Source organism: Triticum urartu, chromosome 6, assembly GCF_003073215.2.
Source record: "Triticum urartu cultivar G1812 chromosome 6, Tu2.1, whole genome shotgun sequence".
In the NCBI taxonomy this organism is placed as follows: Eukaryota; Viridiplantae; Streptophyta; class Magnoliopsida; order Poales; family Poaceae; genus Triticum; species Triticum urartu.
This window is the reverse complement of record NC_053027.1, coordinates 419,320,618-419,338,457: the sequence shown is the minus strand read 5'-3', so window position 1 is coordinate 419,338,457 and position 17,840 is coordinate 419,320,618. Positions and strand designations below refer to the sequence as shown.

At 42.9% G+C, this 17,840-nt stretch overlaps 1 protein-coding gene across 1 annotated transcript in view; it reads right to left on the bottom strand.

The window, feature by feature from the left end:
- LOC125516823 overlaps positions 1-17,840 on the bottom strand; it is a 56,205-nt gene extending 38,365 nt beyond the window's left edge. Inside the window, exons 1-3 of the mRNA XM_048682125.1 lie at positions 17,694-17,840; positions 16,994-17,388; positions 16,867-16,924 (exon numbers count right to left, since the gene is read on the bottom strand). Of these exons, the coding sequence (XP_048538082.1) occupies positions 16,867-16,924; positions 16,994-17,388; positions 17,694-17,840 (600 nt within the window). The remainder of the gene's footprint in view (positions 1-16,866; positions 16,925-16,993; positions 17,389-17,693) is intronic.

Below are 17,840 nucleotides of genomic sequence, written 5' to 3'. Positions count from 1 at the left end.
AAGCTTCATCATTCCTTGAGCTTGATCGTGAAGACTTTATGAACCCTTTCTTCTTGGTGAATTTTTGGAACTTCTTCACAAGCATAGCAAGCTCCTTTCCAATGTCTTCAGGATCATCAGAACTGCTGTCAGATTCTTCTTCAGATGAGGAGACAGCTTTTGCCTTCAAGGCACGAGTTCGCCCATAGCTGGGACCGTAGATTTCTCTTTTCTCAGAAAGCTGAAACTCATGTGTGTTGAGCCTCTCAAGTATGTCAGACGGATCGAGCGTCTTGAAATCAGGGCGTTCTTGAATCATTAGGGCTAGGGTGTCAAACGAACTGTCAAGTGATCTTAGGAGTATCTTGACGACTTCATGCTTGGTGATCTCAGTGGCGCCGAGGGCTTGAAGCTCATTTGTGATGTCAGCGAGTCGATCAAACGTGAGCTGGACATTATCATTGTCATTTCTCTTGAAGCGGTTGAAGAGGTTGCGAAGGACACTCATTCTCTGATCTCTCTGGGTGGAGACGCCTTCGTTGACCTTGGAGAGCCAGTCCCAGACTAGCTTGGAAGTCTCCAAAGTACTCACACGGCCATACTGTCCTTTGGTCACATGACCACAGATGATATTCTTGGCAGTAGAGTCCAGTTGAACGAACTTCTTGACATCAGCAGCAATGACACCTTCTCCAGCCTTGGGAACGCCGTTCTTGACGACATACCATAGGCCGACATCAATGGCTTCAAGATGCATGCGCATCTTATTCTTCCAGTAGGGATATTTAGTTCCATCGAAGACGGGGCACGCAGCAGAGACTTTAATTATCCCTGCAGTTGACATAGCTAAAACTCCAGATGGTTAAACCGAATCACACAGAACAAGGGAGTACCTTGCTCTGATACCAACTGAAAGTGCTAGTGATCGACTAGAGGGGGGGTGAATAGGCGATTTTTATGAAAGTCTTCAAAACATGGAAGTTTCGAAGACAAACGATAGAAGTAAACCTATTACCACGCAGCGGAGAGTAGACTACACTAGGCAAACCTTAGTCAAGTAACCAAAGAAGTGAAAGCATAATGACTAATAGCAGCTAGGCAGTAAGGATCAGGTAGGAAGATATTGTGAAGCCAATCAGAACAAGCAGTCACTCAGTGAAGACAAAAGATGATGCAATCATGCAATGACTTCACAAGGACCAACAATAAGTAAAGGGAAGGGAAGGATGAAACTAGTGACTCGTTGAAGACAATGATTTGTTGGACCAGTTCCAGTTGCTGTGACAACTGTACGTCTGGTTAGGGCGGCTAGGTATTTAAACCTGAGGACACACAGTCCCGGACACCCAGTCCTAAACACGCAGCTCAGAACCCTTAGTCCTCACCGTATTCCCCTTGAGCTAAGGTCACGCAGACCTCGCTCAATCACTATGGTAAGTCTTCAAGGCAGACTCCCAAACCTTCACAGACTTCGTTCACCGGCGATCCACAATGACTCTTGGATGCTCAGAATGCGACGCCTAACCGGCTGGAGGATTCACAGTCCTCAAGTGTAATAAGTCTTCAGATCACACAAACAGGACGACTTAAGTGATGCCTAACACTCTTTGGCTCTAGGTGGTTAGGACTTTATCCTCGCAAGGAATTCTCTCTCAAAGGCTTCGAGGTGGGTTGCTCTCAAACGACAACAGCCGTACTTTAACTCTGAGCAGCCAACCGTTTATGGTTGTAGGTGTTGGGGAACGTAGTAATTTCAAAATTTTCCTACGCACACGCAAGATCATGGTGATGCATAGCAACGAGAGGGGAGAGTGTGATCTACGTACCCTTGTAGACCGACAGCGGAAGCGTTAGCACAACGTGGTTGATGTAGTCGTACGTCTTCACGGCCCGACCGATCAAGCACCGAAACTACGGCACCTCCGAGTTTTAGCACACGTTCAGCTCGATGACGATCCCCGGACTCCGATCCAGCAAAGTGTTGGGGTAGAGTTCCGTCAGCACGATGGCGTGGTGACGATCTTGATGTACTACCATCGTAGGGCTTCGCCTAAGCACCGCTACAATATTATCGAGGATTATGGTGGAAGGGGCCACCGCACACGGCTAAGAATATGATCACCTGGATCAACTTGTGTCTCTAGGGGTGCCCCCCGCCCCCGTATATAAAGGAGCAAGGGGAGGAGGCCGGCCGGCCCCTATTGGCGCGCCAGGAGGAGTCCTCGTGGGGAGGGAGAAGGAAAGGGGGGCGCCGCCCCCCCTCTCCTAGTCCAATTCGGACCAGGGGGGAGGAGGCGCGCGGCCCACCCTGGCTGCCCCTCTCTCTCTCGACTAAGGCCCATATGGCCCATTACTTCTCTCGGTAGGGTTCCGGTAACCCTCCGGCTCTCCGGTTTTCTCCGAAATCACCCGGAACACTTCCGGTGTCCGAATATAGCCGTCTAATATATCAGTCTTTATGTCTCGACCATTTCGAGACTCCTCGTTATGTCCGTGATCACATCCGGGACTCCGAACTAACTTCGGTACATCAAAACTCATAATATAACTGTCATCGAAACCTTAAGCGTGCGGACCCTACGGGTTCGAGAACAATGTAGACATGACCGAGACACATCTCTGGTCAATAACCAATAGCGGAACCTGGATGCTCATATTGGCTCCTACATATTCTACGAAGATCTTTATCGGTCAAACCGCATAACAACATACGTTGTTCCCTTTGTCATCGGTATTTTACTTGCCCGAGATTCGATCGTCGGTATCTCAATACCTAGTTCAATCTCGTTACTGGCAAGTCTCTTTACTCGTTTCGTAATACATCATCTCGCAACTAACTCATTAGTTGAAATGCTTGCAAGGCTTATGTGATGTGAATTACCGAGAGGGCCCAAGGATACCTCTCCGACAATCGGAGTGACAAATCCTAATCTCGAAATACGCCAACCCAACATGTACCTTTGGAGACACTTGTAGAGCTCCTTTATAATCACCCAGTTACGTTGTGACGTTTGGTAGCACACAAAGTGTTCCTCCGGCAAACGGGAGTTGCATAATCTCATAGTCATAGGAACATGTATAAGTGATGAAGAAAGCAATAGCAACATACTAAACGATCGGGTGCTAAGCTAATGGAATGGGTCATGTCAATCACATCATTCTCCTAATAATGTGATCCCGTTAATCAAATGACAACACATGTCTATGGTTAGGAAACATAACCATCTTTGATTAATGAGCTAGTCAAGTAGAGGCATACTAGTGACGTTTGGTTTGTCTATGTATTCACACAAGTATTATGTTTCCGGATAATACAATTCTAGCATGAATAATAAACATTTATCATGATATAAGGAAATAAAATAATAACATTATTATTGCCTCTAGGGCATATTTCCTTCAGTCTCCCACTTTCACTAGAGTCAATAATCTAGATTACACAGTAATGATTCTAACACCCATGGAGCTTTGGTGCTGATCATGTTTTGCTCGTGGAAGAGGCTTAGTCAACGGGTCTGCTACATTCAGATCCGTATGTATCTTGCAAATCTCTATGTCTCCCACCTGGACTAGATCCCAGATGGAATTGAAGCGTCTCTTGATGTGCTTGGTTCTCTTGTGAAATCTGGATTCCTTTGCCAAGGCAATTGCACCAGTATTGTCACAAAAGATTTTCATTGGACCCGATGCACTAGGTATGACTCCTAGATCGGATATGAACTCCTTCATCCAGACTCCTTCGTTTGCTGCTTTCGAAGCAGCTATGTACTCCGCTTCACATGTAGATCCTGCCACAACGCTTTGTTTAGAACTGCACCAACTGACAGCTCCACCGTTTAATGTAAACACGTATCCGGTTTGCGATTTAGAATTGTCCGGATCAGTGTCAAAGCTTGCATCAACGTAACCATTTACGATGAGCTCTTTGTCACCTCCATATATGAGAAACATATCCTTAGTCCTTTTCAGGTATTTCAGGATGTTCTTGACCGCTGTCCAGTGATCCACTCCTGGATTACTTTGGTACCTGCCTGCTAGACTTATAGCAAGACACACATCAGGTCTGGTACACAGCATTGCATACATGATAGAGCCTATGGCTGAAGCATAGGAAACATCTTTCATTTTCTCTCTATCTTCTGCATTGGTTGGGCATTGAGTCTTACTCAATTTCACACCTTGTAACACAGGCAAGAATCCTTTCTTTGCTTGATCCATTTTGAACTTTTTCAAAACTTTGTCAAGGTATGTGCTTTGTGAAAGTCCAATTAAGCGTCTTGATCTGTCTCTATAGATCTTAATGCCCAATATGTAAGCAGCTTCACCGAGGTCTTTCATTGAAAAACTCTTATTCAAGTATCCCTTTATGCTATCCAGAAATTCTATATCATTTCCGATTAGTAAAATGTCATCTACATATAATATCAGAAATGCTATAGAGCTCCCACTCACTTTCTTGTAAATACAGGCTTCTCCAAAAGTCTGTACAAAACCAAATGCTTTGATCACACTATCAAAGCGTTTATTCCAACTCCGAGAGGCTTGCACCAGTCCATAAATGGATCGCTGGAGCTTGCACACTTTGTTAGCTCCCTTTGGATCGACAAAACCTTCCGGTTGCATCATATACAACTCTTCTTGCAGAAATCCATTCAGGAATGCAGTTTTGACATCCATCTGCCAAATTTCATAATCATAAAATGCGGCAATTGCTAACATGATCCGGACAGACTTAAGCATCGCTATGGGTGAGAAGGTCTCATCGTAGTCAATCCCTTGAACTTGTCGAAAACCTTTTGCGACAAGTCGAGCTTTGTAAACAGTAACATTACCGTCAGCGTCAGTCTTCTTCTTAAAGATCCATTTATTCTCAATTGCTTTCCGATCATTGGGCAAGTCAACCAAACTCCATACTTTGTTCTCATACATGGATCCCATCTCAGATTTCATGGCTTCAAGCCATTTTGCGCAATCTGGGCTCACCATCCCTTCTCCATAGTTCATAGGTTCATCATGATCTAGTAGCATGACTTCCAGAACGGGATTACCGTACCACTCTGGTGCGGATCTTACTCTGGTTGATCTACGAGGTTCAGTAGTATCTTGTTCTGAAGCTTCATGATCATCATCATTAGCTTCCTCACTAATTGGTGTAGGTGTCACAGAAACTGGTTTCTGTGATGTACTACTTTCCAATAACGGAGCAGGTACAGTTACCTCATCAAGTTCTACTTTCCTCCCACTCACTTCTTTCGAGAGAAACTCCTTCTCTAGAAAGTTTCCGAATTTAGCAACAAAAGTTTTTGCCTTCGGATCTGTGATAGAAGGTGTATCCAATAGTTTCCTTTGGATATCCTATGAAGACACATTTCTCCGATTTGGGTTCGAGCTTATCAGGTTGGAGCTTTTTCACATAAGCATCGCAACCCCAAACTTTCAGAAATGACAACTTTGGTTTCTTGCCAAACCATAGTTCATAAGGCGTCGTCTCAACGGATTTTGATGGTGCCCTATTTAACGTGAATGCGTCCGTCTCTAGAGCATAACCCCAAAACGATAGCGGTAAATCAGTAAGAGACATCATAGATCGCGCCATATCTAGTAAAGTACGATTGCGACGTTCGGACACACCATTACGCTGTGGTGTTCCGGGTGGCGTGAGTTGCGAAACTATTCTGCATTGTTTCAAATGTACACCAAACTCGTAACTCAAATATTCTCCTCCACGATCAGATCGCAGGAATTTTATTTTCTTATTACGATGATTTTCAACTTCACTCTGAAATTCTTTGAATTTTTCAAATGTTTCAGACTTATGTTTCATTAAGTAGATATACCCATATCTGCTTAAGTCATCTGTGAAGGTGAGAAAATAACGATATCCGCCACGAGCCTCAACATTCATCAGACCACATACATCTGTATGTATGATTTCCAACAAATCTGTTGCTCTCTCCATAGTACCGGAGAACGGTGTTTTTGTCATCTTACCCATAAGGCACGGTTCGCAAGTACCAAGTGATTCATAATCAAGTGGTTCCAAAAGCCCATCAGTATGGAGTTTCTTCATGCGCTTTACACCGATATGACCCAAACGGCAGTGCCACAAATAAGTTGCACTATCATTATCAACTCTGCATCTTTTGGTTTCAACATTATGAATATGTGTGTCACTACTATCGAGATTTAATAAGAATAGACCACTCTTTAAGGGTGCATGACCATAAAAGATATTACTCATATAAATAGAACAACCATTATTCTCTGATTTAAATGAATAATCGTCTCGCATCAAACAAGATCCAGATATAATGTTCATGCTTAACGCTGGCACCAAATAACAATTATTTAGGTCTAATACTAATCCCGAAGGTAGATGTAGAGGTAGCGTGCCGACCGCGATCACATCGACTTTGGAACCATTTCCCACGCGCATCGTCACCTCGTCCTTAGCCAATCTTCGCTTAATCTGTAGTCCCTGTTTGAGTTGCATATGTTAGCAACAGAACCAGTATCAAATACCCAGGTGCTACTGCGAGCATTAGTAAGGTACACATCAATAACATGTATATCACATATACCTTTGTTCACCTTGCCATCCTTCTTATCCGCCAAATACTTGGGGCAGTTCCGCTTCTAGTGACCAGTCTGCTTGCAGTAGAAGCACTCAGTTTCAGGCGTAGGTCCAGATTTGGGTTTCTTCTCTTGAGTAGCAACTTGCTTGATGTTCTTTTGAAGTTCCCCTTCTTCTTCCCTTTGCCCTTTTTCTTGAAACTAGTGGTCTTATTGACCATCAACACTTGATGCTCCTTCTTGATTTCTACCTCCGCAACTTTCAGCATTGCGAAGAGCTCGGGAATAGTCTTATTCATCCCTTGCATATTATAGTTCATCACGAAGCTCTTGTAGCTTGGTGGCAGTGATTGGAGAATTCTGTCAATGACGCAATCATCTGGAAGATTAACTCCCAATTGAATCAAGTGATTATTATACCCAGACATTTTGAGTATATGCTCACTGACAGAACTGTTCTCCTCCATCTTGCAGCTATAGAACTTATTGGAGACTTCATATCTCTCAATCCAGGCATTTGCTTGAAATATTAACTTCAACTCCTGGAACATCTCATATGCTCCATGACATTCAAAACGTCGTTGAAGTCCCGATTCTAAGCCGTAAATCATGGCACACTAAACTATCGAGTAGTCATCAGCTTTGCTCTGCCAGACGTTCATAACATCTAGTGTTGCTCCAGCAGCAGGCCTGGCACCTAGCGGTGCTTCCAGGACGTAATTCTTCTGTGCAGCAATGAGGATAATCCTAAAGTTACGGACCCAGTCCGTGTAATTGCTACCATCATCTTTCAACTTTGCTTTCTCAAGGAACGCATTAAAATTCAACGGAACAACAGCACGGGCCATCTATCTACAATCAAACATAAACAAGCAAGATACTATCAGGTACTAAGTTCATGATAAATTTAGGTTCAATTAATCATATTACTAAAGAACTCCCACTTAGATAGACATCCCTCTAATCCTCTAAGTGATTACGTGATCCAAATCAACTAAACCATGTACGATCATCACGTGAGATGGAGTAGTTTCATTGGTGAACATCGCTATGTTGATCATATCTACTATATGATTCACGCTCGACCTTTCGGTCTCCGTGTTCCGAGGCCATATCTGTATATGCTTGGCTCGTCAAGTATAACCTGAGTATTCTGCGTGTGCAACTGTTTTGCACCCGTTGTATTTGAACGTGGAGCCTATCACACCCGATCATCACGTGGTGTCTCAGCACGAAGAACTTTCGCAATGGTGCATACTCAGGGAGAACACTTCTTGATAATTAGTGAGAGATCATCTTAAAATGCTACCGTCAATCAAAGTAAGATAAGATGCATAAAAGATAAACATCACATGCAATCAATATAAGTGATATGATATGGCCATCATCATCTTGTGCTTGTGATCTCCATCTTCGAAGCACCGTCGTGATCACCATCGTCACCGGCGCGACACCTTGATCACCATCGTAGCATCGTTGTCATCTCGCCAATCTTATGCTTCCACGACTATCGCTACCGCTTAGTGATAAAGTAAAGCATTACAGCGCAATTGCATTGCATACAATAAAGCGACAACCATATGGCTCCTGCCAGTTGCCGATAACTTGGTTACAAAACATGATCATCTCATACAATAAAATTTAGCATCATGTCTTGACCATATCACATCACAACATGCCCTGCAAAAACAAGTTAGACGTCCTCTACTTTGTTGTTGCAAGTTTTACGTGGCTGCTACGGGCTTAAGCAAGAACCAATCTTACCTACGCATCAAAACCACAACGATAGTTTGTCAAGTTGGTGATGTTTTAACCTTCGCAAGGACCGGGCGTAGCCACACTCGGTTCAACTAAAGTTGGAGAAACTGTCACCCGCTAGCAACCTTTGTGCAAAGCACGTCGGGAGAACCGGTCTCGCGTAAGCGTACGCGTAATGTCGGTCTGGGCCGCTTCGTCCAACAATACCGCCAAACCAAAGTATGACATGCTGGTAAGCAGTATGACTTATATCGCCCATAACTCACTTGTGTTCTACTCGTGCATATAACATCAACACATAAAACCTAGGCTCTGATACCACTATTGGGGAACATAGTAATTTCAAAATTTTCCTACACACACGCAAGATCATGGTGATGCATAGCAACGAGAGGGGAGAGTGTGATCTACGTACCCTTGTAGACCGACAGTGGAAGCGTTAGCACAACGCGGTTGATATAGTCATACGTCTTCATGGCCCGACCGATCAAGCACCGAAACTACGGCACCTCCGAGTTTTAGCACATGTTCAGCTCGATGACGATCCCCGGACTCCGATCCAGCAAAGTGTCGGGGTAGAGTTCCGTCAGAACGACGGCGTGGTGACGATCTTGATGTACTACCGTCGCAGGGCTTCGCCTAAGCACCGCTACAATATTATCGAGGATTATGGTGGAAGGGGGCACCGCACACGGCTAAGAATATGTCACCTGGATCAACTTGTGTCTCTAGGGGTGCCCCCTGCCCCCGTATATAAAGGAGCAAGGGGAGGAGGCCGGCCGGCCCCTATTGGCGTGCCAGGAGGAGTCCTCCTCCTAGTAGGAGTAGGACTCCTACTAGGAGGGGGAAGGAAGTGGGGAGGGAGAAGGAAAGGGGGGCGCCGCCCCCCTCTCCTAGTCCAATTCGGACCAGGGGGAGGAGGCGCGCGGCCCACCCTGGCTGCCCCTCTCTCTCTCCACTAAGGCCCATATGGCCCATTACTTCTCCCGGTAGGGTTCCGGTAACCCTCCGGCTCTCTGGTTTTCTCCGAAATCACCCGGAACACTTCCGGTGTCCGAATATAGCCGTCTAATATATCAGTCTTTATGTCTCGACCATTTCGAGACTCCTCGTTATGTCCGTGATCACATCCGGGACTCCGAACTAACTTCGGTACATCAAAACTCATAAACTCATAATATAACTGTCATCGAAACCTTAAGCGTGCGGACCCTACGGGTTCGAGAACAATGTAGACATGACCGAGACACATCTCTGGTCAATAACCAATAGCGGAACCTGGATGCTCATATTGGCTCCTACATATTCTACGAAGATCTTTATCGGTCAAACCGCATAACAACATACGTTGTTCCCTTTGTCATCGGTATTTTACTTGCCCGAGATTCGATCGTCGGTATCTCAATACCTTGTTCAATCTCGTTACTGGCAAGTCTCTTTACTCGTTTCGTAATACATCATCTCGCAACTAACTCATTAGTTGAAATGCTTGCAAGGCTTATGTGATGTGCATTACCGAGAGGGCCCAGAGATACCTCTCCGACAATCGGAGTGACAAATCCTAATCTCAAAATACGCCAACCCAACATGTACCTTTGGAGACACCTATAGAGCTCCTTTATAATCACCCAGTTACGTTGTGACGTTTGGTAGCACACAAAGTGTTCCTCCGGCAAACGGGAGTTGCATAATATCATAGTCATAGGAACATGTATAAGTCATGAAGAAAGCAATAGCAACATACTAAACGATCGGGTGCTAAGCTAATGGAATGGGTCATGTCAATCACATCATTCTCCTAATAATGTGATCCCGTTAATCAAATGACAACACATGTCTATGGTTAGGAAACATAACCATCTTTGATTAATGAGCTAGTCAAGTAGAGGCATACTAGTGACGTTTGGTTTGTCTATGTATTCACACAAGTATTATGTTTCCGGATAATACAATTCTAGCATGAATAATAAACACTTATCATGATATAAGGAAATAAATAATAACATTATTATTGCCTCTAGGGCATATTTCCTTCAGTAGGGGTGGGCTATTTATAGCCACTAGGCAACCCGACTTGATTTGTCCGAAATGACCTTGGGTCACTAAGGAACTGACACGTGTTCGAACGGTCAGATTTCAAACACACACGGCAACTTTACTTGGGCTACAAGCAAAGCTGACTTGTCCAACTCTGGACAAGATTCGCTCTCATAGTCTTCACTCGAAGACATAGGATTTTGGTTAAGTATCACTTCAGTCATTCTAACTGGTTCTCTTGGACCCCACTTAACAGTACGGTGGTTCCTATGACTCAACAAAGAAGAAAAAGAACTACGAAAGATCTAAGTCTTCGCGCTCCATAGTCTTCATGCGATGTCTTCTCTTGTCATAGTCTTCAATGTGAATGTCTTCACATACCACCTTTGACTTCAATGTCTTCATACATTTTTAGGGGTCATCTCTGGTAGGAAAACCGAATCAATGAGGGACTTCTACCTGTGTTATCCTGCAATTCTCAGAAACACATTAGTCCCTCAACTAGGTTTGTCGTCAATACTCCAAAACCAACTAGGGGTGGCACTAGATGCACTTACACATACCCATAGGATTTTTATATGTAGTTCTATAAGCCCATAGTGCATCATCAAGTTTCTTGGACCAATTCTTTGTAGATCTATTAACAGTCTTTTGCAAAATTAATTTGAGCTCTCTATTACTCAATTCTACTTGACCACTAGATTGCGGGTGATAAGGTGATGCAATTCTATGATTAATATCATACTTAGCAAGCATTTTACGAAAGGCACCATGAATAAAGTGTGAACCACCATCAGTCATTAAATATCTAGGGACTCCAAACCTCTGGAAAATAACTTCTTTAAGCATCTTAATAGAAGTGTTATGATCAACACTACTAGTTGGAATAGCTTCTACCCACTTAGTAATGTAATCAACAACAACGAAAATATGTTTATACCCATTAGAGGAAGGAAACGGTCCCATGTAATCAAAGCCCCAAACATCAAATGGTTCAATAACGAGTGAATAATTCATATGCATTTCCTGACGTCTACTAATATTACCAATTCTTTGACATTCATCACAAGATAAGACAAACTTACGAGCATCCTTTAAGAGAGTAGGCCAATAAAAACCGATTGCAATACCTTATGTGCAGTTCTATCTCCAGCGTGGTGTCCTCCATAAGCCTCAGAGTGACACTTGCGTAGGATATGTTCCTGTTCATGCTCAGGTACACAACGTCTAATAACACCATCTACTCCTTCTTTATAAAGATGTGGGTCATCACAAAAGTAATGCCTTAAATCATAGAAGAACTTTTCTTTTGCTGGTATGTGAAACTAGGTGGTATAAATTTAGCAACAATATAATTAGCATAATCAGCATACCATGGAGCAATTCGAGAAGCATTTATGACATTTAATTGTTCATCAGGAAAGCTATCATCAATAGGTAGTGGGTCATCAAGAACATTCTCCAACCTAGACAAGTTGTCTGCCACGGGGTTCTCAGCTCCCTTTCTATCGATAATATGCCAATCAAATTCTTGTAGCAGGAGAACCCATCTAATAAGTATAGGTTTAGCATCTTTCTTTTCCATAAGGCATTTAATAGCAGCATGATCAGTGTGAATAGTTACTTTAGAATCAACAATATAAGGCCTGAACTTATCACAAGCAAATACAACTGCTAAAAATTCTTTTTCAGTAGTAGCATAATTTCTCTAGGCATTGTCTAGAGTTTTACTAGCATATTGAATAACATTTAACTTCTTATCAACTCTTTGCCCTAGAACAGCACCTACAACATAATCACTAGCATCACACATAATTTCAAAGGGTAAATTCCAATCAGGTGGCTGAATAATAGGTGCGGAAATTAATGCTTTCTTAAGTATTTCAAATGCTTCTACACAATCATCATCGAAGACAAAAGGAATATCTTTTTGTAATAGATTAGTCAGAGGCCGAGAAATTTTAGAGAAGTCCTTAATGAACCTCCTATAAAAACCGGCATGACCGAGGAAACTTCTTATACCTTTAATGTCCTTGGGACACGGCATCGTTTCAATAGCATCAATTTTAGCTTTGTCAACTTCAATACCTCTTTCAGAAATTTTATGCCCCAAGACAATGCCTTCATTAACCATAAAGTGGCACTTCTCCCAATTCAAAACGAGATTAGTTTCTTCACATCTCTGCAAAACTCGATCAAGGTTGCTCAAGCAATCATCAAAAGAGGATCCATAAACGGAGAAATCATCCATGAATACATCACAAATATTTTCACAAAAGTCAGAGAATATAGCCATCATGCATATTTTAAAGGTAGCAGGTGCATTACATAAACCAAAAGGCATACGTCCATAAGCAAAGGTACCGAAAGGGCAAGTAAAAGTGGTCTTTGCTTGATCATCAGCTGACACAGGTATTTGAGAGAAACCAGAGTAACCATCTAGAAAGCAAAAATGTGTATGTTTGGATAATCTTTCTAGCATTTGATCAATGAAAGGCAAAGGGTAATGATCTTTTTTAGTAGGTTTATTTAATTTGCGGAAATCAATTACCATCCTATACCCTGTAATAATTCTTTGTGGGATCAATTCATCTTTATCATTAGGAACAACGGTAATACCTCCCTTCTTAGGGACACAATGGACAGGACTTACCCACTAACTATCGGCCATGGGATAAATTATACCTACCTCAAGGAGCTTTAATATTTCCTTTCTTACCACTTCTTTCATCGTGGGATTTAGCCGTTGTTGGTGATCAATAACTGGTTTGGCGTCTTTCTCCAAATTTATTTTATGTTGACATAGAGTGGGACTAATGCCCTTAAGATCATCAAGAGTATATCCAATAGCAGCATGGTGCTTCTTCAGAGTTTTCAATAATTTCTTTTCTTCATGCTCTGAAAGGTTAGCACTAATAATAACAGGATATATCTTCTTTTCATCAAGATAAGCATATTTGAGAGTATCAGGCAATGGTTTAAGCTCAAACACGGGATCACCCTTGGGTGGAGAAGGATCCCCTAGGATTTCAACAGGCAGGTTGTGTTTCAAAATAGGTCCTTGTTTAAAGAATACTTCATCTATTTCCCTTCTTTCATTCATAAACATATCATTTTCATGGTCTAGCAAATATTGTTCTAAAGGATCATTAGGAGGCACAACAATAGAAGCAAGACCAATAATTTCATCCTTACTAGGCAATTCCTCATCACAGGGTTGTCTACGAAATTTAGAAAAATTAAACTCACGAGACATATCATCCAAACCAATAGTAACAACATCCTTTTCGCAGTCTATCTTAGCGTTGACAGTATTCAAGAAGGGTCTACCAAATATAATGGGACAAAAGCTATCTTGTGGGGAACCAAGAACAAGAAAATCACCAGGATATTTAGCTTTCCCACACAAGACTTCAACATCTCTAACAATCCCAATTGGTGAAGTAGTATCTCTATTGGCAAGCTTAATTGTAGCATCTATATCTTCTATCTCAGCAGGTGCAATATCATGCATAATTTCCTTGTATAAAGAAATAGGTATTGCACTAGCACTAGCACCTATATCACACAAGCCATGATAACAATGATCTCCTATTTTGACGGAAATAACAGGCATGCCAACCACAGGTCTATGTTTATCTTTAGCACCAGGTTTAGCAATTCTAGCAGTTTCCTCACAGAAATAAATAACATGCCCATCAATATTATCAGCCAAGAGATCCTTAACCATAGCAATATTAGGTTCCACTTTAACTTGCTCAGGAGGTGTATAAGTTCTAATATTGCTTTTACGAACCATAGTTGAAGCTTTAGCATGATCCTTTATTCTAACAGGGAAAGGTGGTTTCTCAACATAAGCAGTAGGAACAATAGGATCATTATAAGTGATAGTCTTTTCTTCAACTTTAATAGGTTCAACTACTTTTACTTCTATGGGAAGATGATATTTAAACCACTTCTCCTTAGGGAGATCAACATGAGCAGCAAAAGATTCACAAAAAGAAGCTACTATCTTAGAGTCAAGTCCATATTTAGTGCTAAATTTACGGAAAACATCGATATCCATAAAAGATTTAACACAATCAAACTTAGATGTTATACATGACTCCTTACCTTTGTCGAGATCCCAATCTTCAGAGTTGCTTTAATTCTTTCCAATAAATCCCATTTGAACTCAATAGTCTTCATCATAAAAGAACCAGTACAAGAAGTATCGAGCATGGAGCGATTGTTGTCAGAAAGTCCGAGCATAAATTTTTTGAATAATCATTTCTCTTGAGAGCTCATGATTGGGGCATGAATATAACATTGACTTAAGCCTCCCCAAGCTTGAGCGATGCTTTCTCCTTCACGAGGCCAAAAATTATATATATAATTACGATCACGATGAACAAGATGCATAGGATAAAACTTCTGATGAAATTCCAATTTCAATCGTTTGTAGTTCCATGATCCCATATCATCACATAGCCTATACCATGTCAATGCATCTCCCTTAAAAGATAAAGGGAAGACCTTCTTATTGATAACATCATCGGGCATACCTGCAAGCTTAAATAATCCACAAACTTCATCCACATAGATTAAGTGTAAATCAGGATGCAATGTTCCATCTCCTGCAAATGGATTAGCTAGCAGTTTCTCTATCATACCCAAAGGAATTTCAAAGTAAACATTTTTAGTAGGTTCAGTAGGTCGAGGGGTAACTAATTGTGGTTCGGGACGAGGTGAAGATACTCCGAACAAACCCTCAAAGGATTGTTTTCCATAGTAACAAGTGACAGTAAATTTCAGCATACTATATAAATTTTTCCTTACCAAATTCCACCTACCAAAGGTGCTTCACTCCCCGGCAACGGCGCCAGAAAAGAGTCTTGATGACCCACAAGTATAGGGGATCTATCATAGCCTTTTCGATAAGTAATAGTGTCGAACCCAACGAGGAGCAGAAGGAAATGATAAGCGGTTTTCAGCAAGGTATTCTCTGCAAGCATTGAAATTATCGGTAACAGATAGTTTTGTGATAAGATAAATTGTAACAAGCAACAAGTAATGAAAGTAAATAAGGTGTTGAAAGATGGCCCAATCCTTTTTGTAGCAAAGTACAAGCCTGTACAAACTCTTATATGAAGTAAAGCGCTCCCGAGGACACATGGGAATTATCGTCAAGCTAGTTTTCATCCCGACCATATGATTCGCGTTGGGTACTTTGATAATTTGATATGTGGGTGGACCGGTGCTTGGGTATTGTCCTTACTTGGACAAGCATACCACTTATGATTAACCCCTATTGCAAGCATCCGCAACTACAACAGAAGTATTAAGGTAAACCTAACCATAGCATGAAACATATGGATCCAAATCAGCCCCGTACGATGCAACGCATAAACTAGGGTTTAAGCTTCTGTCACTCTTGCAACCCATCATCTACTTATTACTTCTCAATGCCTTCCTCTAGGCCCAAACAATGGTGAAATGTCATTTAGTTGACGTTCACATGACACCACTAGAGGAAAGACAACACACATCTCATCAAAATATCGAACGAATACCAAATTCACATGACTACTTATATCAAGACTTCTCCCATGTCCTCAGGAACAAACGTAACTACTCACAAAGCATATCCATGTTCATAATCAGAGGGGTATTAATATGCATAATGGATCTGAACATATGATCTTCCACCAAGTAAACCAAGTAGCATCAACTACAAGGAGTAATCAACACTACTAGCAACCCACAGGTACCAATCCGAGGTTTGGATACAAGAGATGAACTAGGGTTTGATATGAGATGCTCCTGGTGAAGATGTTGATGGAGATTGACCCCCTCCCGATGAGAGGATCGTTGGTGATGACGATGGTAATGATTTCCCCCTCCCGGAGGGAAGTTTCCCTGGCAAAACAGCTCCGCCGGAGCCCTAGATTGGTTCCGCCAAGGTTCCGCCTCGTGGCGGTGGAGTTTTGTCTCATGAGCTTGCTTGTGATTTTTTTCTCGAACGAAAGACTTCATATAGCAGAAGATGGGCACTGGAGGGCCACCAGGGGGCCCACGAGGCAGGAGGGCGCGCCCCCCACCCTCGTGGCCAGGGTGTGGGCCCCCTCTGGTATTTTCCTCGCTCAGTATTTTTTATTAATTCCAAACATAACTTCCGTGGAGTTTTAGGACTTTTGGAGTTGTGCAGAATAGGTCTCCAATGTTTGCTCCTTTTCTAGCCCCGAATTCCAGCTGCCGGCATTCTCCCTCTTCATGTACACCTTGTAAAATAAGAGAGAATGGGCATAAGTATTGTGACATAACATGTAGTAACAGCCCATAATGCAATAAATACCAATATAAAAGCATGATGCAAAATGGACGTATCACGGGGTCGCGAAGAACAGCCCGCCGGTGCCGATGATTCATGGCGCTTTCCACTTTAGAGTTTGTGACGGATACATCATCCGAATCCTCTGCCGAAGGACCATCCGGCATCACTCTCATATCAGCCCTTGCCTTTAAGGCAGGGTCTGGAACCTGACTTGTGGAGGCGCGGCCGGCAGGATCCCCGGACATAGTCTGGCGAACGCTTTTCCTGATAAGACACGGCGGATAATGTCACAGTTTGATGTGACTGCCAGGGGGCATGATTAAAAAACCATACCTCTTTGATGAAGGTTCTGCCGTGTTGTCGTTCGCCTTCCTCTTCAAAGATTTCCTCGACACGGGCGCCGCTCTCCTAGGAGATGCCTCTGGTGCACGTTGAGGCATCGGGCGCCTCCCCTTTGGAGCACGAAATAGTGTGGTGGGTGAGGCGTAATGAGGAAGCTCTTTCGAAGAAGGTGTCTCTTGATTAATTACATGCGAGGCAGGGAGGAGGCCGGGATAGTCAGCGATGATGGCCACTTCCGTGCTGTCATAGCTCGCCTGGTAGAATACTCCATCCTCAAGCTCCACAAATACGTCCGTATCCTCTTCGAATCCGGGGTCAAGGTCCCGGTTGTGATCTTCTGGCTGTGGGGCGGGGCTATGGATCCCCTCGGTAACCTTCCGCCATTCCTGTTACAAATAGATGGGTTAATGTCCATTAAAAGTGACTCAGGGAGAGGATTGAGTAAAGTGGTGGGATTAGAACTCACCTAGCTAGGAGGACTGTACATGGAAAATCCATCTCGACGTTTAAGATGAGTGAACTCCTCTTTCTCCCCTTTGTACAGTTCGTCCAATATTTTGACCAAAGCATCGGGAGTGTCCGGACCCTTCCGACCGCAGCGTGAGGCGTCATCTTCCCCATTATAGTGCCACATGGGAAGCCCTCTATATTGGAGTGGCTGGACCCCCCGCACTATGGAAGTCGCCATTACCTCGATTATTGATAATCTGGACTGGGCAAGTGTCCTTATCTTGCCCGTCAATTGACGGACTTCCGTGCTATCTTCCTCCTCAAGGCTCTGAGGGCGCCAGCTGTGGCGTTTCTTCAACGGAGCATTTGAAAATTCGGGAAGATCCAT